Consider the following 26,872-nt stretch of genomic DNA (forward strand, 5'->3'; position numbering starts at 1 on the left):
CTGGCATGCCTCCCATACCTCCACTCCTAGCTCCCAGAAATACCAGTGTAACCAGTCCATTTTGTGTTTAGCATGTTGTAGTTTGGGTCTCTTGATTCTATTATCATTGACTTTCTTCACTATATTTCTAAGATCATCTATCATAGGTAGGATTTGACTCATTTTCTTTGACTTTCTTACACTTTACTTTGCCTGGTTGTCCTATATTGTGATTTATAATTAGAAATATGTATTTGGACTTAGATCCTATACTTGGCATGGAAATGCTTTAGGAATTTCCTGAGGAAAGTGATAAAGTTGTCTTTTTATACTTTAATGAGGTGCTTTTGGAAAGTCCCAAAGTTATTTTTTAATGTAATCAAAAGATAGGGGCTGATTGCCAAGGAATTCAAACCTGTGATTAGGGGGTTTGAACTTTTAATCACGCCCCCTGAACTACCTGGGAGAGGAGAGGAACAGGAGATAGAGCTCCATTAGAATGGCTCTTTAAAGTAACTATGTCTCTGTCATGAAGCAACAATAAAAATCTAAAAAACAGAACTTGGAGAACTTCCTTATAGTCAAGACATGGATAATTGAGTAAAGATATCTACTCAAAGAACAGAGTTTATCAATCACTATCCACATACCAATGCTGTGTACACATCTCTTCCATCTGACTGACCATGCTATCTCTAGTTAGATAGCTCTAAATTCATTTGCATTATAGAACATTCAGTTGTTATCTCAGAATTGTTTGGAGGCATAAAGGGACAATATACAAATCAAATGTGATGCTTGAATACAAAAAACAAAACAATGAACCCAACAATAACTGATAATTGAAGAGCACTGAACCTTCTTTCTTCACTTTATTTTAATTTATCTGATATTTTTGTAATTTTTTTTGCCACACCTGGTAATGCTCAGAGGTTACCCATAAACCTATACTCAGGAATCTTCTGAATGGACTCATGGGACCATATGGAATGCCAGGGAACGAGCCAAGGTCAGAAATAAGCAAGGCAAGGGCCTACCTGCTATACTGTCAATCTGGCCTTATAATTTATTTTAAAATTATATATATATATATATATATAGTTTTTATATATGTTGCTTAGTTCTATATTTGTAAAGAGCACTTTTGCACTACCTCGTCATATATACATATTTATGGAGTAGCTGATATATTTATAAAACATTGATCAGCAAATATGAACTTGCTGATAGGAAGGTGGGAGAAAAAAGAAAGTGAATCAGATTTGTTATATGTCTTAAATTTTTGTTAAAAAACTTGAAGGTTCATAGAATACCATAACCTAAAGTAGAGAGGAACAAATAGAACCAGCACACAATGCAATCTTTTAACAATTTTGACATCTAGAAGATAGATTTTAAAAATCAGAAGAAAAACTAAACACCTCAATTTTTCAAATGTTGGCTTGTCTAATCAGGCTAATCATAATAGACTGATTTATAATTACCTTATTATAGCACAAACAGTTCTGTCCTAAGTCTTAGAGGCCCTGTGTTCTGATCTCAACATACTCAGTAGAAAAGTTGCCTGCTTCACTGCTTTAGACATACTGTCCAGATTAATGATAAAGTCTTTTATACTTAAGATTCAAAACTATATCAGGTAACTTGAATTGTTTTCCCCTGGCTGAACATTATTCATTGTAGTTCTTACAGTAAGAAGTATCTATCCTGATGTTCTGGCGCATGACTAAACTGTCTGAAAAATGCCATTAGAATATTATGTACTCTCAGTTATAATAAAAGCAAGTATGATTCAGATACATCTGTGATACTTTTCCTTTAGGCAAGCTTCCCTAAATTTTGACATACCAAAAACTCTCTTTTTTACTTTGTTTTAGAAACTAATGTTTGTACATTTATTACTATTTATTTATTATTTATTATAAATGTATTATATTTATTACTCTACATGATTGATTATGCTACATTTTTTAAGTCCAGAAATGGTCTGATAATTTCATTAGCACTGTATCTGGTCCGTAAAGATAGGATACATTGCTGTTATAGTAGATGTCTTCAAGAATAATGTGTTTGAAAGTATTAAAATTTTGCAAATATAAAAGTTGTCTTTAAATATAGGGCCTCACAACCAAAAAGAACCGCTCATAAGTCTATTATTAATATACCTTTAAAATCTCCCTTCCTTTTCCTATGTTATTATTTTATTATTATTTTGCAATAACCAAAGATCCCATGCAGTTTGATATTGTGATTATTTGATTATGATGCTTGCCATAGGTTACATGCTTTAGTTAATACGCTCATGCACATTTTGTCTATAGTGCTGCCTGAGGGTTATGCACTTTGCTATGCCAGCAAGGATATCAGACAGCTTAGCTCCTGGGATAGTAAGAGGTCTGTGAAATGGAGTGGGGACTAAATTCAGAGTCACAGACTTCAGGCCTTTAAGGCAGATGCTTTGGCCACTGAGCTGTACTGGGGTTTCTAAATATTTCTTCTAAGCAAAGTGAGAACTGAGGGACGTGACTTAGCTATAACATGTCTACCCAGCATGTGTAAAATCCTGAATTGTGATCAGCTAAAAACCTAATAATGAGCAAAAAGGCTAGGGTAATAGCACAGCAGTTAGGATGTTTGCCTTGTACACAGCCAACACAGGACGGACCTCGGTTCAAATCCCAGCATCCCATATGGTCCCCTTGTCTTCCAGGAGCTATTCTGAATGCAGAGCTGGTTGTGACCAAAAACAAACAAAAAAAAAATACAAAAATAAAAATGAGTAAAGTGCGTAGAGTTGGAACTCTACAACCAATATGCCTAGGGTAGAATTTTCACTGTAACTTTAATGAATAATAATCTAACGTTAGAAAACATTATCTTGGGACTTAAGTTTCTTCATAAGTAAAATGTAGATGATAATATCTATCACAGATGTTTTTGGCAGTGATGAATGATTAATCAATAATTTATATTAATTGTATACACTACATTAGCATATAGTAAGAGATCAATAACTTTTACTAATTGCCTAATTAATATATATTCAAAGGCCTCTAACCACTTCCAGATTCACAGTTAATGGTTTTGTCTTAGTTCCTCTTTTCTCAGAAGCCCAGCCTTTTACATCCTAGACAAATTTCTATTTTAATTTTTATTACTCCACAATTTCTATTTTTACCAGGTTGTTTCATATAGAGTAGTTTCAACATGGTGTTTGTGATTTTATTAATGTAACTCTTAAGTTATTTGTTATAGTACCTCAGTTAACTGAGGTACTATAACATATAACTTTTGGAGCTATGGCTCCAAATGGTTTATAGAAGGTATTTACCAACATTAGGGTGCATTCCTGTGGAAAAAAGTTTGGAAGCAACTGAACTGATTATACATACAAATATGATTATTCCCTCATATAGTATACCTATGGATGCAGACATAACACATGTGTAGTAATGTAGATGTCCAATTTTATTATTTTCTGTAATATATTTTGTTCCTACTAAGCTGTACAGTCAAAGGGAGTACTCATCATACTTTGATTATGAGAGACTAGCTTTTGCTCAGGGTTACTCATTGAGGAACAACAGAATGAGACTGAATGAACTATTTTCTGGAGCTTAAACTACATAACTGACAAGTTATTTCACTGATTTGAAACCTAAGAGCAATCGCCATAGGCTAGCCGTATTGTTATTTTTCACAAAGACAGAATCATGATGTAAAGAGGTTAAGTTGGTCCCAAGACTATGTAGCTAGTGAATGTCAGGGACCAAATCAATATCTTTCCCAGAACTACTTTGTAAAATTATGCTATATTAATTCCTGCTCATCCCCCCCCCCCAAAAAGGGTTAAACATCGTGGGGGCAATATCATAATAGATTTACAATGATTTGTTCTAGTAAACTCCTTAAGAGTCTCAGCTAACAAGTCCCTAAAGGATTCCATCAAATTCAAACATTTCAAACAAAAGTAAGCTCAGAAAATATGAAATTAAAGGGCATTTGCCTCTTATCATTAGCCTTCTTGGTCTCTAAGGTGCAAATGAAATGTCAATATTAAAACCAAGTGGGGAAACTAGTTTTTGAATGGAAAAATAGTCTTAACAGCTCTGTTCTGGAATAATGTTAATGTAAGGAGAACCGGGAGGACGAGATGGGCAAGTTTCTAGCATGCACATAAAATAAATTCAAAGACTTTGTGTGCATGGGATGTGTGTGTGTGTGTGTGTGTGTGTGTGTGTGTTGTGTGCGCGCAAGCGTTTTCTGCAGCTATGTAACATGCACCTCTCCTAGTCCCTTCTAGCTGCCTTAATCCAAACCTTTTAATAAAAAACGCAATCTCTGATGATTGCTTGCTCGTTGGCATTCTCTGCCCAAAGCAGCCACTCCGAGGCGTTATCCTGTGATGTAAGAAAAAGCATTTCAATCCTTTAGCTACCTGGTTCCGGGACCAAGATATCATTATGCATCGGGGGGATGCGATATAGTGATCCTACATTCTAGATATTCAAGTCCTGGGGCTTTCGTCAGTTCCTCCCTAGAGGAAACTACCAGTTCATGTTTTTTTTTTCCCCTCCCCGACTAATTTAAAAGCATCACAGCTTCCTCATACTCTGCTTGGGAGAAAAGGACAGAGAAGAGCGTGCATCTGATTTTTGCATTAAACAGAAGAACCGATCTTGGCTTTTTTTTTTTTTATTATTATTTTATCTGAGCAACTTGAAGATTTTTCTCCGAAGTCACCTGAGATAAATAAAAAAAAAAAATCGGGCGCTCTTGCTTTGCTAGACTTTGGGGGAAAGAAAAAAAAATCCGTGCGACAGTATGGTTTGCAAATTTCTGATTTCAAATAAAGATTTTTTTTTTCAGGTTCGGTACTGACTAGTCGATTTCAGGAGATCTTCCTTCCCACCCCCAAGAAGGTGTGTGTGTGTGTGTGTGTGTGTGTGTGTGTGTGTGTGTGTGTGTTGGGGGGGGGGGGGACGGACGGTGCATGGGGAGACAGCACGCGAAGGCCAATGACATCTTGTGCCAACTGCTTGCAGCCCCACGGAGAGCAGCTGCTTGCAACACCGGGGTGACGAGTTTGCACCTTTGCAAAACAATCTCTTTCAGCCCTTTTTCCAAAGCTGAATGCCCCCCATGCCTCTATTTAAAAAATAAATAAATAAAATAAAAAGAAAGAAAAAGAAAGTTGCAAGCTTGGGATCTGTCAAAAAAAAAAAAAGTCCCTGAGCCAAATGGGGCTAAGAAAAGAGCAATGATTTCTATTCTGTTTGCTCCTGGTTCTGCGCTCAGAAATTGCTCCTGGCTTGGGCGACCCTACGGGGATCCGGACTGGGGAGTCGAACCGCGGTCAGTTCTAGTGGTAGAACTTGCAAGGCAGATGCCTTACATCTGGCACCACCGCCCCAAACCAGCAAAGGGGCGACTGGACTTTGGCAAACTGGGCTGAAGCCGGAAGGGAAAAAGAATGTGAGAAAGACGCGGGGGGGGGATAAATAAATAAATAAATAAATAAATAAATAAATAAATAAATAAATAAAGATTCAGGGAAGTCACCGGGGCCGCCACCTATAGGGTGCGGGGGCGCGCGCGTCCGCGACAGTGACTTCGGTGTCGGTTCCTCTTTGGCGGGCGCGGCCGTGGGACGTGGCTAAGCTCTGGCCACGCCCACTCCGGCGCCGACCGACCAATGAGCGCGTCCCGCACCTCTGAGCGCCTTTCCCTCGCCAGACGGAAACTCGTCGTCGGTCCTGCAGCGCCTCTAGGCTGCGGAGCCGCGCGGCAACCACCTGCTCCCGCCTTAGCGTCTGCTGAGCGGAGGGAGGCAAGGAGGGAGGGGAAAAGAGAGGGAGGGAAGGGGAGGAGGAGAAGAAGCTGCTTCCACACACGCCTTCCAGTTGCTCCACTCAGAGCAGCCCTCAGAGAGCCACAGAGCCTGTCACAGCTGCTGCTGCTGCTGCTGCTGCCGCCACCTGAGGAGACACTTCCAGAACCTGCTGCTGCCTGCACCGGGCATTGGATGGATGCACCTCGCCTTTACTGCCCATTAGCACTACTATAAGAATTCTTATTATTGCAAGAAGAAGAATTATTATTGCAACAAGAATTATTATTGCAAGAAGAATTATTATTGCAAGAAGAAAACCAACCCCCCCGCAGCCCCCCCCCCCAAAAAAGAACAACGTCCACCTTTGCCAAAGAACTCGTGTGTCTCTTCGGGAAGAAGGAGGAGGAAAAGGGAGTCAATCAGTCAGTCGGCGGGTCCCAGGATTGCACAGCATTGCATGCAGCCTTGAGAGCCCCAGGGCGATAGTCAATTTTTTTTGGGGGGGGGGCGTCAAGAAGGAGTTGAGGGGCATCGCCTTGGTTGGAAAGTTTGCAGGCGTGGACACCTTCTTACTCCCCCTCCTCCTCAACCTCAAGGTGCTTGAGGGGGAAAAGGGGGTGCCACTGTGTGTGTGTGTAGTAAGTCTTGTTGGGTGAAGAAGCCCTTCTCGAGCGTCCTGAGACCAGACCAGAGAGTGCTGCGCAGGCCAGTGTGGGGCCAAGGACGACGCCCCCTCCTGCTCCTGCGGCGGAGGCCCCCAGAGGAGGAGGAGGAGGAGGAGGAGGAGGAGGAAGAAGAAGAGGAGGAGGAATAGGAATATGGCTTCGAAGGCAACCCCCTCCTGCCGTCTGGTCTTCAGCCTCTTGATCACAGCTGCTGTCCTCAGGCCAGGTGAGTGGGACCCCAGGCTGATAGACCTGGGAAAAATAAGGGTTCAGGGTTGATTTCCTAAGGTTGCACTCCCAAGTCTCCTGGGCTTTGCGCCCCCCCACCCCCATGCATGCGCCCAGATGCATGGGAGAGCTAGGAAGAGGATGGCGGGTCCTGAACGCATCTGGCTGGTGGGTGCTCTTGGTCACTTGGGTCGTGCCATTTGGCTCAAGTTTGGGAAGCGATCGGGGGGCGCTGGTTCAATCTCCAGGAACTTTGGGTGCGGCCCAGGGGGTGGGGAGTAGGCTGCGGGGGTCCTTGGGGGTGGCAGGATTATTCTGGCTCTGCTATGTTACCCCCCACTAGCTGGCGAGCTCTCTGCCTTGCCTTCACTGTCTTCCCAGTTGTTGGTGATCTAAAGTCCACGTCACTGCGCTCCGGGCAGTTTTCCTGTCGCCTAGCTCTTCTAGGCAATAACCGCTTCACTTTTTTTTTTTTTTTCTGGGTGTTTGATTAACTTCCCCTTGATCTGAGTTGAAGAAGAGGAAGGGAGGTGTTGGGGGAGCTGGAGAGGACTTTCAGCACTTGCTTGAAAAGCCGCCTGAAGCTTGCTTTGAGTTTTAACAGCGTGTCACCCTCCCTACCCCCCCCCCCCCAACTTTCAGTTGCCAGCCAGCCCGGGTGGCCTTCTGAGCGTCGTGGGTGTAGAATTGATTGGCAACTGGCAAAGGATGCAGTTCTCAAGGAAAGGAACAGATTTGGGAACCTGAGTGAAGAGAGTTTGCGTTTCTTCCTTTCCCCGCCAACCCTCCACCCCCCTGCTCCCCAGGACATGTGATAATTCTGTAATTCTGTATTGCAGTTTTCAGTTCTGTAAATGAGCCTTATGGAGGGGGGGAAGGAGAAGAAAATAGAAGAGTCAAAACCCCCATCATAAAATACCTCGGCGGGAATTCCACCCTAGAGATGTCCCCTGATGCTGTCATCTAGAGACATTTGACACAGTAGTTGCTAAAAGGGCTTTTCTGTCTGCCTTTCTGGCTTTGACTTGGTGGATTCTCACTATATGGGAAGGATTGGAGGGTGGGGTTGGGTGGGGGTGATTTTTCTCCTCTCCTCCCTTTTAAGTTTTGATTTGTAGCCCTTGCCTGGCAAGTGCAACTCCTATTTCCTCTTCTCCTCATTTCAGTTTCTTTCTCTGATCTTTCTTTTAAAAATAATATTTACTAAATATTTTACTTTCCTCCCCCCCCCACATCTTTAATCTTTGCACACATTTGACCTATTGCAAAGTGAGGCCAGAGAAGTGATTGGGTGGGGGATTGGAGAAGTCTGATCTCTCCAAGAGAAAGGGAGAAAGTCAGGCCAGGAGCTTAAGGATCACAAGCTTTGATGATGGACTCGTGTAGCTTCTTGCTGGCAAGGGTGATGGGAGATCTCAGTGGTGGGATTTCTTCTCTTTCTGGGTTCTCTTTATGAAAGTTACATATTGGGGGTGAGGAATGAGCTCACCTGCGGTGTACAGGCTGGAGGAAGTGGTGTCCCTTGACAAATCTTGGCTCTGGGGTGGGGGGTTGTGGAAGGGGAGAAGTGAAACAGGTTGAAAGCAAAAGGGTGGTGGAGGAGGAAAGTACCCTGGGAGAGAGATAGCCAGGACTGACCCCTTTGGGGCTGGCACTATTTTGGATTTTCCAGTGTGTGTGTGTGTGTGTGTGTGTGTGTGTGTGTGTGTGTGTGTGTGTGTGTGTGTGTTTTCTCTTAGAATCTGGTTGTCCTAGGCAGGCAAAAATGGGGACAGTGAGAAGAGCGCTCTTGCTCTCTCTCTCTCTCTCCCTCTCTCTCTCTCTCTCTCTCTCTCCCCTCTCTCTCTCTCTCTCTCTCTCTCTCTCTCTCTCTCTCTCTCTCTCTCTCTTCTCTCTCCCTCTCTCCATCCCCCTCTCTCTCTCTCTCTCTCTCTCTCTCTCTCTCTCTCTCTCTCTCTCTCTCTCTCTCTCTCTCTCTCTCTCTCTCTCCCCCCCCCCTCTGCTTCCTAGCTAAGAAAAAGTAGGCGGAAGGAGAGGTAGTTTGTGAAATGAAAAGGTCCAAGGATCACAGTTGGTTTTCAGTGTAACCCTTTCGCAACCTGGAGAATGTTTCATATACCCTACACCCAACTCCCGGATCTCTGCACATGCCCCCATTTCTTTTTGCATGAGCAGTTGGACCACCCCGGAGGACAGGTTTTGCAGCCAAGGCGAGAGGCGATGCTGCTTTCAGATCTCATTGAGATTCTTCCGGCGCCCGCAGGCTCCGGATTCTATCCCGTACTGAGCTGCCGCGTTCTCTTAGCAAAGGGGTGCTGCTCTCCTACCGTGTCCAACCTTGGCAGATACCGGGTCTCAGAGCCCCGGCTTCACTGAATCGGGGTGGTGTGTGCTCGAATTTTTCCGTGCATTGCCCGTTTTTGGAAAAGAATGCACTAGGGCCATTCACACCACTAGGTCCAGATTCAGGACTCCATCCTGGATGACCATGTGCTCCTCCCCAGGAGCCCAGACTTCAGAGTAAGCCTGCCGAGGGCAGGCTGCCAATAGCAGGCATTGTCAAAGCGACTCCAAGACTTCCCTACCTGCAGCCTTTCGTGAATGCAGTCCCTTTAGTTGTGTGTGTCCAATCGGAAGAGGATCCCAATCTGAGTTTATGGAACTGTGCCCACAGTTCTTCTCGTCTGTCATCGCTGCATAAACCACTGATGTATTTGAGCCCCGGCATGTTACCTGTGTAGAAGACAGGGGAAAATAGACTTGAGCCATGTAAACTGAACTCAGAAACGTCATGAAGTATGTGCTCAGCATTCCAGGGAACAAGCACCTCATTATTCTTGTAGAAAGAGCGTCAGCCTGTGGTGACATTTTGTATTGCCTTTAAAAAAATGCTTTTCTTGATTATTTACAAGGCAGTGGGATCTGCAATCTGCAGTTTAAACTATTCACTTGGGAGTTATCCCGGCGCACCCCATCTGAATTTTTTTCTGATTCACTGATTCAAGGTTCATTCAAAGACATCAACACAGACTTTAGAACATATAGAAGCTTTCCCCTCTGCCTCCGGGCGACATGGTGTTTGGAACACAAAAACACTTATTGTAACAGGTTTAGGGGAAAAAAATAAACTGAATAATGATCTTTCTCAGACTACCTAATATGGGGCTATTATAATTATTAATTAAAATATAGGATGCTTATTAGTCAGTAAATATTGCTTTTTCTTAGAGATTTATTTATTCCATTAGCATTTTACAATTTCATGAGGTTCGATTTCCGGTTAAACTGGTACTTGTTTTTGTTTTCTTTTTTTACCTTTGGCTAGGCCTGGCTCAGCTCAGCACCATCTGCCTACAGGCACTTGAGCAAGTCATTTCACCTTTTGGGGGTTCAGCTATCTTGCAAATAAGTACAAGAGTAGACACAGGATGTGCTCTGAGATTTCTGGCTGCTCAAAATTCTGTTTCTAATTGCCCAGGGTAAAATGTGATCTGGGCAAACTACGTTTATTTTCCAGTTTTTATTTTTCTAATGCTTTCAGGCAGTGTGGATGAAAACAATTCCTGTAAATATTGTACTAGAAAAATGTCAATGAATCCCATTTGTCCATTTTCCATTTCTCCCTTACTTTCACAAACTCACCATATCTGTGATTTTCCCATCAGATATGAATAGGGAGAAAAGTAGAAAGGTAGGTAGGTAAATGTAGATGTATAATAAGTGATAGACTGGAGTTAGATACTCATTCCTGGGAAAAGAGACTCCAACATGGCAAGATTTTTGGTCTCAAAAACCCCCCATGAGTATAACCCATTCTTTCTGGAAGCTGGTCTCTATTTATATAAACTGCATATGTAGTTCCTCCCATGAAACATTAATGAGGATTGATGTTAATATGCTCACATGAGCACATCTTATAGACACATCCTTAAAATACTTGCAAGCAAAGAGATTGATGTGCAACGTGGTTGTAAGTATAAAAAGGTTCTTAAGCTGTATCTCGAGATCCCAAACATGGAAAGCATTATTGTTATTATTGAGCTGCATTCTAGTAGCCTGTTTTAAAATCTTTAGAAACCCAAGATGTTTCCATGACCAGATTCTAAACTTTTTAAGACATTTTAGACAAATAACAGTGGCTTATTTAATTATTATTTATTCTGGTTTTGAGTTAGACTTACCTAGTAGGACTCATGGACTATTCCAAGCTCTGTGTTCATTGATTACTCTTGGTAGTGTTCTGCAAACCATGACATACCAAGAACACAGCTCTTGCATGCAAAGTACACGTTAGTCACTGAACTTTCTCACAACACCAGAGTAATTTATCTTTTTAAATAGATTTTGGAAGAAAGTGCTTGATTATTCTCAACATATTGAAAATTAGAAACCCATAAAAAGCTTATATAAAGTCTAATAAAATTTTTATGTATGTTTCAATTTTTGTTTGTGTCACATAGGAATGTTATGGCATTGGGGAAATTATTTTTCTGTTCTTTTTTATTTCTTATCTGTAAAGTTTTTCTCTTCATGTAAAACATGTCCCTACTTTTGGTATAATTAGTTAATTCCCTTGTTAAACATTTAGCATTTTTCAAATAAAGTTTCTGTATTTGTTAAGATTTTTATTACACTGTAATAGAATAATACTCTTTAATTTGTTCCACTTAATTATTACATCAATCATTTTACTAAAGACAGGCAAAATGTTGCTGCTCCATTTTTACCTCCTTTTCTTTTTCCTCTTGCAGTTTTCATGCCAATAAATATAGCCTTTGAGAAACTAAAAACTCTGAGTTGTTTGTATAACATGGTGTGTAAGATAGCAGCTTTTTACTGGTCAGCATTTTCAATGTTTTGTGTAATTATTTTCTCTCATTCTCAGACTCATCTCATTTGTTGTGTTCATTTATGTAGTGTGAAACATCAGAGTTCTAGGTCCCTGACACTCTTAAGTCAAAGAGACATATGTATTATAGATTCCAGATATGCAGGATAACAGTAGATTTGCATTGATGACACAACTATCTTTTGGACCACTCTGTTTACATAGAAATTTAAATTTTTCTTTTCACAAGCTTTAATTTTACTCATTGTTGCTTTTCATTAAAGCTCATCTCATTTTTAACATAAGTCTGGGTGGTATAGTAGATAGTAAGTGAATTTACTAGAATAATAAAGAAAGATGATTGGGAATTGTGGATGAAGGTTAATAAATATTACTTGAGAATTTCTTTTGAATATCAATATTTTATTTTAGTAGTAAATTATTAATCAGTGATAGAGCACTTGCCTTTCAAGTAACCTTAATTAAGGTTATTTAATTAGACTTGGAATTGAGGTACTGGATTATTTGAGTCTGATCTTCTTTGTTACATATTGAAACAGATTAATCAGAAATTAGATATACAAATTCTCTGCTTGCTTCTTCCTTTGCTTCCCCTCCAAAGCTCCTGTCTCTACCATTCCATGAACTAACTCTTCAAATCTATCCAAGACATGTGCCTGTTTTGCTGATTTAAGTGTTAATGGTGTTCATTTTGCTCCCCAAAGTGCAGTTTGAAAGATAAATTATATGGTCAACATAATTACTAATGATATGCCTCTCTATATTTCAGTCTTAGAGTACTTAACTATAAGAAAACATTCCTCATTATGAAAAAATTATGTATTTTCTCCCTCTTAAATTTAAGTACATTAAAATATCAATAAAAGATTGTTTGCCACTTTCACATCAAGTATGAAAGAGATAGAAGGCCTGGCCCCTCTTTATTGTAGTATGGATCCCATGATTTGAAAGAAGATATGAATTGATATGTATCAAGAACAGTGGTGTTTGAAGTTTGCCTGGGATATTTTGAGTATGAAGTTGTCTAGGGAAAGCCTATTTTAGTGGCATCTGTGTCTTATTGCTGATTTTTCCACTTTATTCTTCTTAATGTTCTCAGTATCTTCACTATCAATTTTGATCTAAAATTAACAGAAATGCCTATAAAACTAAAACAAACCATCCAATTTTATTGCCCATTTAAACTACTATATCTATTATGAGTGTTTATATAACTCAGTCAATAATAGAGTTTGATGAATTTGTGCCAGGACTGACCATTCTTATTGAAGTATTCTTTTATTATTTGGTTCAGCTAACTTATCTCTGTGTTTCAAGTACTCAGAAAACCTACAAAGTGAATAGAAGTAGAGGAGGCAAAAGGATATGATTTAAGCACACAGAGTAATGGATGCTAGATTTTGTCCTTGTTAATAGAAAACTAACAATTTTCAATAACATTAAAGAAAATTTATTACTATATTTCCAGTATTTCCCTAATTGTTTAGAAAGTTCTTTGGTATGGAATTCACCTGTTTACAAATGGAGTAACCATACAATGAGTTGATAGCTACTCCTTTTTTTTATCAGTTAAGAGCTGGAGCTTATGAGAGACCCTGATTTGATTCTGGAACCACATATGGATAACACTAGGAGTCACTTCTGAGCACCAGAGAATACACTGAGAACCAGGAATACACTCTGAACATTGCCCTGAACAACTCTATTATCATTTAGTATGCTATATATAAATATTCTTCAAAGCATGGGGATTTAAATAGCAATGATTTTATATAGTTTAGTATCTTGCAAGATGGCACTCTGGACCGTTGGTTGTCATCTTGATTTGAGCTGGATTTCTTTTTTCTGCTGTAGTCTACCATTGTTTTTGCATAGGAAGTTTTGTGTGGGAAGTGAGAAGATGGTTGTTTCTGGAAAATGGATTCGCTCCTGCAGTCTTTCATTTTTGAAACTTTTCTTAGTTGAAGTTGACTTTGAGAAAGCGAACATATGTAAGAATTCTGGGAAATCATCATTTCTGTACAGACTATTTATTGGTGTAGATAAATCTCGAACACAGTTCAGATTCTTGGATGGGGAAATCTTTGTGTCTTGCAAAAGGTGTGAATAAATAGGATAAGAAGAACTGGTAGGATTTTTGCAATCATCTTTCACAATAGTTAGCTCACTGAGTTGGCTGGAATGCTATTTATTTTTCTGCTTGGAGGCTCAGTTTGGTAGTCTGAGCACCAGTGACAAAATAACCAAAAACTTTGAGGGAGAAATAGCTCCTGAGTTACCACCATGTGTGCCATTAAAGCCAAAATTAAGTCTAAGTCTTACTTTAGCAATACAAGTGAGTGATTTGGTAGCAACAAGAACCCTTACTGAATATTCTTACTCTATGATCACAACCTATTTCCTCCTTTTTCTAAATCCTTTGGCAAACTATAATTGGATTATAGTTTCAAGCAATGCTTAATAAGACTTGCATACTACTCAAACCTTCTTTTTTCCTATAACACAATTATGAATATTCTAAATGTTTCCTTAATTTACTATGTGCATATGTACCTGTGAAAAGAGAGAGGAAGATGCTGATGGCATGAAACCATGCAAATCATTGTCAGTAGTGTAATGAGAAGTTTGATCAGAAATGTGATGTTTGTTGTTAAAATTGGATGGTCCTTAAATGTTTATTTCCCTTCATTTTCTTCTTTGACTATTAAAGTAGACAAAACTATAGGTTAATTCAATAACAAAGTCTTGATAGATAAGACTATTCTTAGTTTCATTTAGATCTGGACTCAAAGATTCAAGACTGCAAATCTATAAAGAATCTCACAGTCACTAGTAACTTGCTTAAGGTCACATTGTTGGTCAGTCCAAGACTAAACTCATGTGAATTAACAACTTAGAGATCAATATGTACAAAGTGCTGTGCCTGTTGCTAGGGATACTCCTATAAACTAGTTACTATGCAGTAGTCAAGGTCTTGTTATTCAGGGTATTTTGTTCTCTCTGTTAATTATTTGCTAGGAGTTTTGGTAATGTAATATGAGATATGGTAAAATATTTGAGATGACATTGACCGTATTTAATTTGGAGAACAGAAAGAAATTAGAAAAGTTCTTTAAGAAATTATTTGAGCTAGGTTCTCAAAAAGATGAGCTAAGAAAATGTTATGAATAAAGATGTTGAGGTGTAGAAAGTATGGCTTCATGTTTTTGAAGGTGGGGAAGTTGTTGAAATGTTTTTATATAATCTCCCTAGTTTGCTTTCCAGTTGTGGGAGTCAGAAGACGACCTTGCTCATTTTTTTAGTTTTTAAAATTTTTTTGGTGACACATAGAGATGCTCAGGAGTTGGCTTGGGGACCATATGGGACATTAGGGGATAGAACCCTGGTCTGTCCTAGGCTAGCGCCAGCAAGGCAGACACCTTACCTCTCCACACCATCGCTCCGGCCCCTGATCTCTTTCATTTTATTCAAATACACACTAGCAAATATTTGCATGTAATCTTGCTCCTTCAAACAAATCAAGTGAGAACACACACACAAACATACTTCATTTTCACCTTGCCTTTTTATCAAGCAGCATATTTTGTAAATTAAGATATTATTCTATATCAGTAATTACATCTTTACCTTGTTTGTTAACATGTTGCATGAGTCTTATTGTATATACCATAATTCATTTTTTTTAATTCTTAGAAAAGTATATTGTTTCTCATAGTGAAAATTTTAACACATGTTTTTATTCACATGGGCAATCGGTTGGTAGAAAAATGTTTTTTAAGTGAAACTTTTGAGTCAGAATATATAAAAAATTCCTACCTTGGAAAGAAACTCTAAAATAATATATCAAACAGTATATATGTTGTGTGTATTTAAGTTATAAAGAATCTATCTTTAAAATTCTCAACAAGAAAAAATATTAAAATATATGCTCTGGTAGATCTTGTATAAACTTTTGCTAATTATTTAGTGGTATATTCCTTTATCAAATAATATATTTAAAATAAAGACAATGCTTTATTTTAAAATAAAATAAAATATATTGGGGCCAGAGTGATAGCACAGTGGAAAGGGCATTTGTCTTGCATACAGCTAACTGGATTTGCTCCCTAGCATTCCATATGCTACTCACTACTAGGAATGATGCTTGAGGGCAGAAACAGGAGTAACCCCTGAGCATCACTGAGTGTGACCCCAAAATAAAAACAGAACAAAACAAAAAATTAGCATATATCTTGATAAAATTCCTAAAAAAGATTTTTTTAGGTTTGTCCTTTCCTTCAACTTACTCTAAGACACTGTACTATTAATATAAATTTTAAAACTACACAGGATGTGTTAGTTTTTATGTATATATAATATGGGAAAATGAGAAAACTAAATATGGTTACACACATCTTCACACACAAAAAATTATATGGAGGTTGGTACCTATAAAGGGTCAAAGATTAAGAAAATCAGTTTTTTTATCATTCATTCGTATCATTCTCTTTCTACATAAAATAGCAACTTTCAGAGCATAAACTTTATAATTATAAGCCATATTTTTCTTTCCCCAGTGGGCTGAGATGCAGCAATATGTGACCCTTAAAAGGTGTTGTTAACGCTAGTTATGTAGAGTTTCACAATTATTTGGAAATAATGTTTGTACATATTGTCAAATGTTGTACATACATGCACCTGTATGCACCTATAACCTATCATCTTTCCAGCCCCAGTGATTAATATATGAAATTATTTTTCTAAGAACTTAATTTTTAGAGGTTTGCCAAAATTCCTTAATAAACTGATTTGAAAAACGCTATCTTACGTACATTTTAAAAAAACATCAGTGAGGTAGATCAATAGCACTGAGAGTAGGCCATTTGCCTTCTATGCTGCCAGACCCAGGTTTGTCCCCAGCATCATATATGGTACTTCAAGCAAGCCAGGAGTAATTCTTGAGCTCAGAACCAGAAGTAAAACCCCTGAGCACCACCGGGTGTGGCCCCAAACCCTCCAAAAACAAAAACAAAAGCAAAGTCCTTAAATATGCCATGTTCTCCTTTTTGGGGACTTATTATAAAAGTCACAATAAACATACTTTTTATATTTATTTATTATAGACAAATGTTTAATAATTTGTATGTCCAAAATTTATAAGTAAATGCTGCTATTACACTTTTTAAGCAAAACAATGGATATGTGTAGTGGAGTTTAGGTTCTTATGAATATACTGTAATTTCATATTGTAAATATGAAAATATTGTAATTAAAAACTATTTCCTCCTAGCTTTTAAGTTTAAATGTTCACACTTGTATTAAGTATACATTGTTTGAAAGCATTTGTCTACCTGGTGATAAGTATGCAACTTTCCAAGATTGTTTATGCTGGCTTTTCATTTTTCCAGATGTGTGCTTGACTCTTACTAAGAATAATATTTTGCTCTTAGATATAAGAATGATATGTAATACATATTTTGATTTATCCTGTTAGATTAACCCTCGACTCAACCAAGCCAGGTGGATGATAATCTAGTTTTCAACTAGCATTTTTATTTTAGAAATGACTATTTAGTCTAAGATTAAAATTGCTTTTCTTATCTGACGAGAAGGGCAAATAAGTATGTGTTTATTAAGATGAACCCTTTATCAACTTGACTATTTTCCTCTTTGCTGATAAACTATGTGTCTCCGGTGTAATATAAATGATAGTTACATAAAAAAATAGAGTTCTAGTGTGTTTTGGAGGTTATTTTTTAGAATTGATCCAAAGCGGTGAGAGAGTCTGAATTACTTGAATACTTAGTGTTTATTTCTAATTTGTATTTACTTACATCCCGTCTGTTTATTTTTTTTATTTTATTTTTTATTTTTTTACATCCCGTCTGTTTTAAAACACAATTCTCTGCTTCGTTTTATAGACTTAGAGTGCTCATAGGTATCTGTTGATGCATAACACAGATTTCATTGCCAAGAGCTTTGGATCAGAGCATTAGTTTGATTTCTCTTGTTTCTGTTTCCTCATTTGTAAAATGAGCAGAGTAATGCAATCAAGTGTATTATGAGTCCATGCTTTATTAATCATATATTGTGTCAGCTTATTCGTATCAAAATAGTACATGAAAAAAATCTCATTTTACTGATTGGAAGATACATTTCAGTTATATGTAAGAACATTTGGGGGTTTTCATAAATGCTCACGATTTCCTGAGCCTCAAAGTCTTAAAGTTTCTCCTGCATCAACCAATTTACAAAGGTAAAATACTGGTACAAATGGAAAATTAAAGCCTTAAATTACAATCTTTCCACAAACAAAAGCTGTTACGAAATAAATGAACACATGTTTTAAAAGAATGATTTTTAAATTTATCAATACAATTCCTCAAAATTAATGGAGTGAATATATTTTTAAATTTTGAAATGTGTTAGACCTTATAGGAAAACATATTAAATTATTATGTAATAATGTTGAAGAAAAAACTGCATTTTAAATGCAAAGTACATTTTTTTTTTTTTTTTTTTTTGGTTTTTGGGCCATACCCGTTTGACGCTCAGGGGTTACTCCTGGCTATGAGCTCAGAAATCGCTCCTGGCTTGGGAAGGACCATATGGGACGCCGGGGGATCGAACCACGGTCCTTCCTACGGTAGCACTTGCAAGGCAGACACCTTACCTCTAGCGCCACCTTCCCAGCCCCGCAAAGTACATTTTTAAACTGTAATTCAAAGAGTGAGCTCTACTACATTAATATTATGAGCACTGTCAGATGTTTATACTAATTTTGATTTTTCTGGTGACCTCTACTTTAATGCTGGAATTATTAAAAGTCTATCAGTTTAATGTTAATAGTGGTTTATTTTAGTTTAGTTTAGTTTAGTTTAGTTTAGTTTTTGGGCCACAGCCAGTGACACTCAGAAGTTACTCCTGGCTATGCTCTCAGAAATCACTTGTGGCATGGGGGATCATTTGGGACACAGGGGGATCGAACCGCGGTCTGTACTAGGTTAGGGGGTGTAAACACCCTACTGCTGTGCTATCTCTCTGGTCCCTAAAAAATTGTTTTAGTGAGTTTTATTCCTACACTCATTTCTTTGCTAGTGCATACTTCACACCACCAATGCCCTAGTTATTCTACCTTCCCCCGAGACTGTTACTATGACACTGGCACTTTTTTTTTCTCCCCCTTTGTCTCTGCCCCAGTCTTCTCTTTCTTTTCAACTATATATATATTGTAGGTACTCTGGTGCACAACACTATTACTTTTTATGGGATTTACTTTTGTGAAGTTTGTATAGTTTATTTAGAGGTAAATGATAATGGTATTTATGGTTCAACCATAAAAAAATGTTTTAGATACATTTTAGGTACCTTTTTTGGTTGTTTTATTGGCCACATCCGGTGGCTCAGAAATCCGATGCTCAGAAATCATTCCTGGGTTGGGGGCCCATATGGGATGCCGGGGGATCGAACTGAGGTCCGTCCTAGGCTAGGGCAGGCAAAACAGATGCCTTAAGGCTTGCGTCACTGCTCTGGTTCCAGTAGATACATATTTATTTATAGTATATATGCACCAAGATCCATATGAAATTAATCATAAAAATAATTTTTCTATCAATGGAAAGTGAACTCTGGAATATGTCATACTTATTTTATTTGGATTAGTATTTGAAAAATTAAAAATATCACTTTAGAGTTTTATTAAAAGTGAAATTTTGCATTCACAGAGATTTGTGTAATCCAACATAGTAGATCAGCTTAACAGCTAACAATTAATGTAATAGCCTTGTTTTCCTGTTTATTTTAGAATTATCTGCAAAAGAGAAATTCTTTAAACATTTTATATTGAAATTAATTTTTGTGGAATATTGGGAGTTGAGACAGATAGCTTATTATAACTTTAAATATATTAAGCTAAGTTCTTATTTTATTTTATGATTATTTTTTCAAAATTTGACTATAACCAGTAGAGTTCAGGATTTACTCCTGATTCCATGCTCAGTGATCATTCCTTGTCTCATGTCCGAAGGATTGAATTTCTGGTGGGCCAAGAGCAGGAAAGAAAAGCTCCCTATCCATTATTCTATCACTCGGCCCATAAATCCTCTATATTAATGTGTTTTTGTGTGTTTGCTTTTCTTCTTTTCTTGCAAGTGTTTGCTTTATAGTGCTTTGAGACTACTCTAAGCTCAGTCCTGAGGGTCACTCCCAGTGGCTCTCTGCGGACCATGTGATGCCAGGAACGAGTCAACTGCATGCAGGGCAAACATCTTGACTCCTTGTACTGTCTCTTTGTTCCTGGGTTTACTTTCAATTATAAAGTGAGAGCAGGGGTTCTTCAATCCAATTACAATTTTTGAAACTTTTGACTTCACTTTTCATCCTGCTTGTTAGGTGACTGGATAAATAATACTTACCAATACAAGGGGAGTAACAATGTTTGTCTCATAAGGTTGCTGTGAAGGTTAATACATTAATACTGAATAATATTTTTAATAAATTATACATTATTCAAGTGTTTCAGTTAATATTCCTACTTTTATGAATATATGAATATGAGTCCATTTTACTCTCATGAGCATATATTGAAGAGATTTATAAAATAACCCAACCCAGGTACCTCCTTACTCCATGTTTATTTTTCACTCAAGAAATGTCTGTAAATTAAGGTGATCTTCTATTATTTAATGGATATAGCCTCTGAATTCTGTTATTTTATAAAAACAACCTATTCAAGAACTGAAGAAATAGTACAGGTATGAAGATTGTCTTATGTGCAGCGCTATCCTACATCCCATCCCTGAACAAAGGAATCATAAAAGCCCAGGGCATCACTGGATTCAGCCTCAATTCTCCTCTCCCCAAGAAAAACCAATAACCAAGTCCTTTACAAATACTCAAAATTTAAACATTAATAATAGTATTATGTTAATTATAGCAGTTCTTATCCTGAAATGGGATATACTGCATTGTATTCTTGCTATCAAAATGATCTATGAATAGAGTCATAACTGCTGGGCTTAAAATATTTCAGTGGGTCACCAATAGCACAACAATAAATGAAATACAGACTTCTCCAAATCACATTTGATGCTTTGCTTATATTATTCAAGGTTGTCTTTCATGTAATTCAATATTCCATATGTAAGCAAAGGAGAATAAGGAAGATAAACATGAAACAAAATAAAACAATGAAATGTCTTTGGTTAAGCAGGTGCCTCTATCTTTGGTTTCAACTGCTCACTGAATATAACCATTCAAAACCAGCATCCAATGTAAATTTAGGTAGTTTTCTTCCACTATGTTGTTTACAGATAGAGCTCAATTAAATAATTCTTATTAATTGGCTTTGGATTTTTTCCTACATTTTTATTGTATAAGATATTCTTTATATACTACCTTCCTGCTACTTTTCAATGATCTGTCTCCTACAGTAGGCTGACCATGGTACAAGTGCAGAGTCAAATATGCTTTCAGTTTCTTAGTAAGTGATGATTTTTTTCCCTTCACAAATATTCAAATCTTGCAGAAAGGTGTAAGCTATTTCTTTCATATTGAACTAGTCACATTTACACAAGAAAAATTCTTGTTTTGATACAAAATTACAATGAAGTAATTTCTAAATAATTAGTATCAGTATATTAACTTTTTAGGCACAGTTTTCAATGTGTGGACTGCTCTCATTCTGAACAAAATCCTTTAATATGAAAACTAACATCAAAGGTTGTCTGACTCAGTAATTTAACCTACATAAATTGCCCAACAATTTGTGTCTTTGGAAATAATGCTGTGTGGATGTGATTTCCAATTGGCAAATTTTTTGTCTTATTTCCTCTTTTAGCTGAAGTCATTTTCTAAATAGAAATTTAGAGACCTTGCCAAAAGAGAAGTAGAAAAGCTGAAGAGTAATTATAGTTTCCACAGCAGTGAACAGTAGTCAAACAGGCTGCTCTTCCATGAGTTTGCCTGAAGACTGACAGGGGAAAATTAAAATAAAACAAGCAATCTTTTCACCTTCTCCAACCCCGCACACAAAAGAACCCACCAGACAAAACCCAGAAACACTTCAAACATGAGGTCGTCTTTTACTTTTGCTTTTTTGTTAGCCATTTACTTCCCCTCTTAGAAATATAACAAAATGCCTTAGCTTTAATTTCTCTGGATGTTTGCAGAAATTGGAATTTGCTATTAACTTAAAAAAAAAAATAACTGATTTTCACAGCAGAACCAGAGTGTATCTGTTAACCATTGTGCCTGGTTATCGTGTTCAAGGTGGTCACTTCACAAATAAGAAACTAAAACAGAAGGGAAAATGGCCCAGACAAACCATCCAAGCACTTTATACTTAGAGATTAGAGGAAGGAAAATTGTTGTTGGTTTCACGTTGTTGAAATGGAACAGCTAGCAGGATTGTTGTGAAGTTTCTCCTTGAGCACTGAGTGTCAGTGGTCAGTATCAGATGAAGACTGAGGAGGAAATATAGGGCATAGGCATTGGGTCTGTCTTAAGGATTTCTGCCTGTGACTTTTGGTTAGAGACTTCATTTTTTTCCCCACTTCTAATCTTTTCCCCCTCTCCGGTTTAACGATGTTGGTAGGCTCAAACTGAGTGGTTTCCTTTGATGTGGCTGTGACAGTTGTGTGCCGTTATGTCATTGCCAAACAAAATGACCTTTGCCTGGTTCCTATTTTTTATTATCTAGACTCTTGTCAGTATAGTCAATGAAGTCCTAATCATGTAACGTTCTAAAGACTGAGATCTCAGTCAAATTGTACCATAGGGAAATAATTAAGACATAGAAATATAAGTAATAGAAGCCTATACTAATAAAGTGTGAAATTAAGATTGACAAGGAGGATACAAGGATCCTACTCAGCACTGAACAAGCTTATGAGAGTACAATGATAAAGTTCATTTTAGCCTCCTATTTTTAAATAAAGGCACCAAGAAAACGGATTTAATTCAGAGAAAAACATTGATTTATGGATTGGTTTAGAGAAGGAAGGACTAAATGGAGAATTAATAGAATGAAAACACTAATCCAGGAGTGATTGTCTCCCCATATAGCTCCCTCACCACAATAAGAACTAAAGAGAATTTAACCATTGAAAGAAAAGTCAGTTTCCTCTTTGATTTAGTACTTCGGTAGAAAATATTCTGACTGCTGTTTTGTAGTGTTACAAAATGTTATACTGAGTTCTCTTTCTGGGGTATTTTTATTTCTTTATATTTCAGAAGGAGATACTCTGCTTCTTTATTCAGCCCAAAAACTGGTTAATAAATTTGGTGGTAAATGTCCTACCTTTGTTCTCTGTAATGTGCAAAAAAAAAAAAGAAACTATAATTTAAGATTTATTTGAGTTCAAATTGCCTAAAGCTGTTTTTACTTATTTTTGTTGTTTTTCATACCACGTGATGCAGTGCTAACATTGTACTTATGTACTCAGGGAGCCATATGGGATGCTACAGATTTTACCTGGGTTCAGCCGCATGTAAGGCAAGCATCTTACTCATGGTACTATCTCTTCATCCCCAAATTGTCTAAAACTTTTTACTGTTGTCATGTTGTACTTGAATTTTAATAATATTTGCTTATAGAAATATCCTAAGAAATCAAGACAACAATGAAATATCTCACACCAGTGAGGATAGCACCTATCAAAAATACTAGAAATAATCTCTGTTGGTGGTGATGGGGTAAAGAGAAAGGGACACTCATCTACTACTATGGGAATGCCATTTGGTTCAACCCCTACAGACAACAGTATAGATGGTTCTCAGTAAACTCAAAATCAAATTTCCATCTGACCAAGTAATCCCATTGTTGGATACATTTCTCCAGGAAATAAAAACATAATTCAAATTGACATATTCATACCACTATTCATCACAGTACTCAGTACCATAATTAAGAGTTAGAATTAACTTAAATGTCTAAAAACAGATTAATGGATCATGAAGTTGTGGGACTTATATGCAATGGAATATTACACAGCTATATGGAATGATGCAATCACGCTATTCACTACAAGGAGGGAACTAGAAGATTTGTAAAATGAAGTAAGCCAGAAGAAGGACATATAAAGATTGATGTCACTTTTATGCGGGATTTAGAATAACCGCATGAAGAATGCAATGGTTAAGTGGGGTTATCTAGAACACTCTTGACCCTAGAGTATATTGAGGAGAAGGTAAGAAATTAAGTGCAGGAGGAGAAAGACAGTTGTGAAATAATGAAGACAGGTCAAGGGGACTCAGTACTTTGACAGAGTGAAGAAATAACAGAACTAAATATCCAAGCATGGAGTAAAACAACAGTAAAATTATGAGACCCAAAATATAACAACCAAGCCTAAAGATAAGCCTGTTATGATGGTAGGCTAGCAGGTGGGGGTATGGGATGGATTCTGGGAACATACGTGGAGGGAGGTGGACTCTGGTACTGGTATTACTCACTGGGTTGCCAGTGAGTAAGGCAAGTACATTATCAATAGAACTATTATCTGGTCCCTCATACTGTTTTTTATAATCATAAGTAAATATAGATTTTCAGGCCATAAAATTATGCATAAAATTATCACAAATCAATAATTAGGTTTTGTGATTTAAATTTTAATTAAGCGTTCGTTTGCCATATTATTATATTTTTAGGCTCTCCCAAGAGTGCTCTGGAGGCTCAGGTACTCTGCTCTATAATTCTCTGCCTGCCAAAGGTTGGCTTAAAACTATAACTCAATGAGGATGCATTATTACTTAATACTTTTGCCACCTGATTGTGCTCAGTGTTTTCAGGATTATGTCTAGTGATATGGTGGACCAGTTGATCCAGAAATTAAGCCAGAGATGCTGACATGCAAGACATGTGCCTTACCCTTTGTATTATCTCTCAGGCCTCACTTGCCCTCTCAATAACATAATTTGTAGTAAAATACTTTAACATTCCTTAGTATCTTTGAGGAAAAGGCAAAAAATTATCAGTGACCATGATTGGGAAGCTTTCTTTATTTTAAGTTGAACGATGCTCAGTGTAGCTTTTGTCAGGGCAAAGTTTCACATATTGTCACCTTAAACCTATATAATCTATAAGGTATTTAGAACTTTTGTCACTAGATATATAAAGAAACATAGAAATCCAAAACAACCATAAGTGTCTATATCCTACATGCATATATTTTACCTGTATAAGTTCTAAATATTTATGGAATATGTTCACTCTATCTTATTTCAAGTAATATTTGACATCAGCCTTTTATTTTATTTTATTTTAGTTACTTTCCTATTATATAGTTTTCTTAACAGTTTTAAAGGTATTGACTCAATGCAATACATGATATATCACTTATGATATTTAGGGCTTTTTTATTTCTGTGATACGAGTCTATGGATCTAGCCTAAGAAAAACTAAGGAATATTTAATGAGGGGCAAAAAAAAATCTTTACAGCTGAGCTAGATGTTACAACTGGAACTGGGAATGAATTAGAATCAAGGTCTTGGTCGCTTTCAGTTTTGTCTCTGTTTCTCAATTCTTTTTCTGTGCCTTCTACTCTCTTTCAGCAGACTATCAGATTATGGTTCTACTGCCAGATGGCAGTCTGTAGCTCCTGTATTTAGTTATCTTCCATTTGGTAAACTGACCAACAGAGTGTGCTTAGCTTCAATTCTAAATTCACACAAAGGATCTTTGACTTAGTTTGGATTTGCTACTGATTTAGGACCAATCAACTATGATTTCAAAAGGAAAAAAAAAATTGGCAGATTGCTGTGCACTTTAATAAAAAAAAAAAAAACAGGGATGTGATAACAGACGGAACTGGGAAGGGAAAATGAATTTTTCTTATTATGGCATTCTTTAATTTACTTAACATTTATTTGGGGTCCAATATGAAAACAACCATTACAAATAGTTATTGTATTGGATGCAGATGCAGAATATACACTGTCTACATTCAGATGATTTAAAGGGGGATCAGACATAATTCTGAGGTAGAGAACTTGCTTTGCATGAATGAAATATTCAGTCTCTGGAGTTGACCCATATGCTAAATGCAATCAAGATGGCATTGCTCTTTGAGATCCCTCGTGCTACAAAATATGTGTGTTCACTGATATTCCACAGCCAAGTGAAATATCATGAATTTAATGCATGACTATTAAAACTAAAGTGTGCTACTTCTGACAAGCAGAACTATGGGATAGCTGACCAGTGACAACAGCAAAAGGGAAGGAAAGTGCAAAACTGCTTGTTTGCTTTTGTTTAGTTTTGTGTCTTTGGGTGGGGGGCACACCCAGCGGTGCTCAGGGTTTGTCCCGGGATCTGCGCTCAGAAATTACTCATGGAGAGCTGCCGGGATCATATGGGATGCCAGGAAGCAATTCTGGGGAGACCAGCATGCAAGGCAAACTCCCAACCTGCTGTTAATGTCTCCGCCCCGGAAGTGCAAAAATTCACAACATGTGAACAAAATCATTAATTGGCAATATGGGCAGTAAATTTTTGTGACAATCATAAAAATCATAAGGAGGTAAAGTAAGAAATTTGATTCTCTTGAGAATGTTTGTCATAGTAAAGTCATAAATTTGTATTGGTACCATCAGAAAAGGAGGAAACTAGAGGGGTAGAACCAAAGTGGAAGCAATGGGGGATCACCAATCTGAGAAAAGTGTTACTATAATCTTAGGAAGAGGAGGAGTTGAGAACTGGAGCAATTAATAGGAACTTTTTGAACTTCTCATAAACCAAAAGCTGGGAATCCATTAATGCTACTTCAGATTTTCAGTAAACTTCTAGTGGATTTAAAATTAAACTTGGGCTTTGATCTGCAATGTCTTCAGCATGGGAATTAAAATATAATGAGAACTGCCTGTTATTTTATATTTCTTTGATTTTTCCTTTTGCCCTTAATTTCAAGATGTCACCTGTTAATAGGCTTGGTTAACCCCAAAGATAGCTTTCAAAAAATAGATTGTTCCTTTATAGGTTATTATCATTTTTTTCCCTAAAGATTCTGATTTCTAAATTTATCTTTTAGCTGAATATAGATTTTGTTTTAGTGCCACACTAAATGACACTTTGTGTTTACTTCTGGTTTTGTGCTCAGGATCACTCAGGCAAACATGTATCCCATGTATCAAGCTGGGGTTAGTTACATTCAGGGCAAGCATCTTAAACCCTCTGCCACTCATCTGTTGTTACCTATAAGTTTTCTTTGATATACTAGTATGTAAAATGTTTAGTTTAATTTTGGGGTTCTTTGCAATGAAGAGTTACACTCAGTAATGTTTATGAGCTAGTCCCAAATCAGTGTTTAGAGGTTATTCCCAGTAGTTCTGGGTGTGACAAG

At 37.3% G+C, this 26,872-nt stretch overlaps 1 protein-coding gene across 3 annotated transcripts in view; it reads left to right on the forward strand.

Annotated features, from left to right (window-relative positions):
• Positions 1 to 6,457: 6,457 nt before the first annotated feature.
• ALCAM (activated leukocyte cell adhesion molecule) overlaps positions 6,458 to 26,872 on the forward strand; it is a 216,572-nt gene continuing 196,157 nt past the window's right edge. For all 3 annotated transcript variants that reach the window (XM_049785682.1, XM_049785684.1, XM_049785683.1), the window contains exon 1: positions 6,458 to 6,703. In XM_049785682.1, coding sequence (XP_049641639.1) covers positions 6,631 to 6,703 — 73 coding nt within the window. In that variant the 5' untranslated portion in view covers positions 6,458 to 6,630. The remainder of the gene's footprint in view (positions 6,704 to 26,872) is intronic.

The sequence above is a fragment of the Suncus etruscus genome, chromosome 13 (assembly GCF_024139225.1).
Source record: "Suncus etruscus isolate mSunEtr1 chromosome 13, mSunEtr1.pri.cur, whole genome shotgun sequence".
Lineage (NCBI taxonomy): Eukaryota > Metazoa > Chordata > Mammalia > Eulipotyphla > Soricidae > Suncus > Suncus etruscus.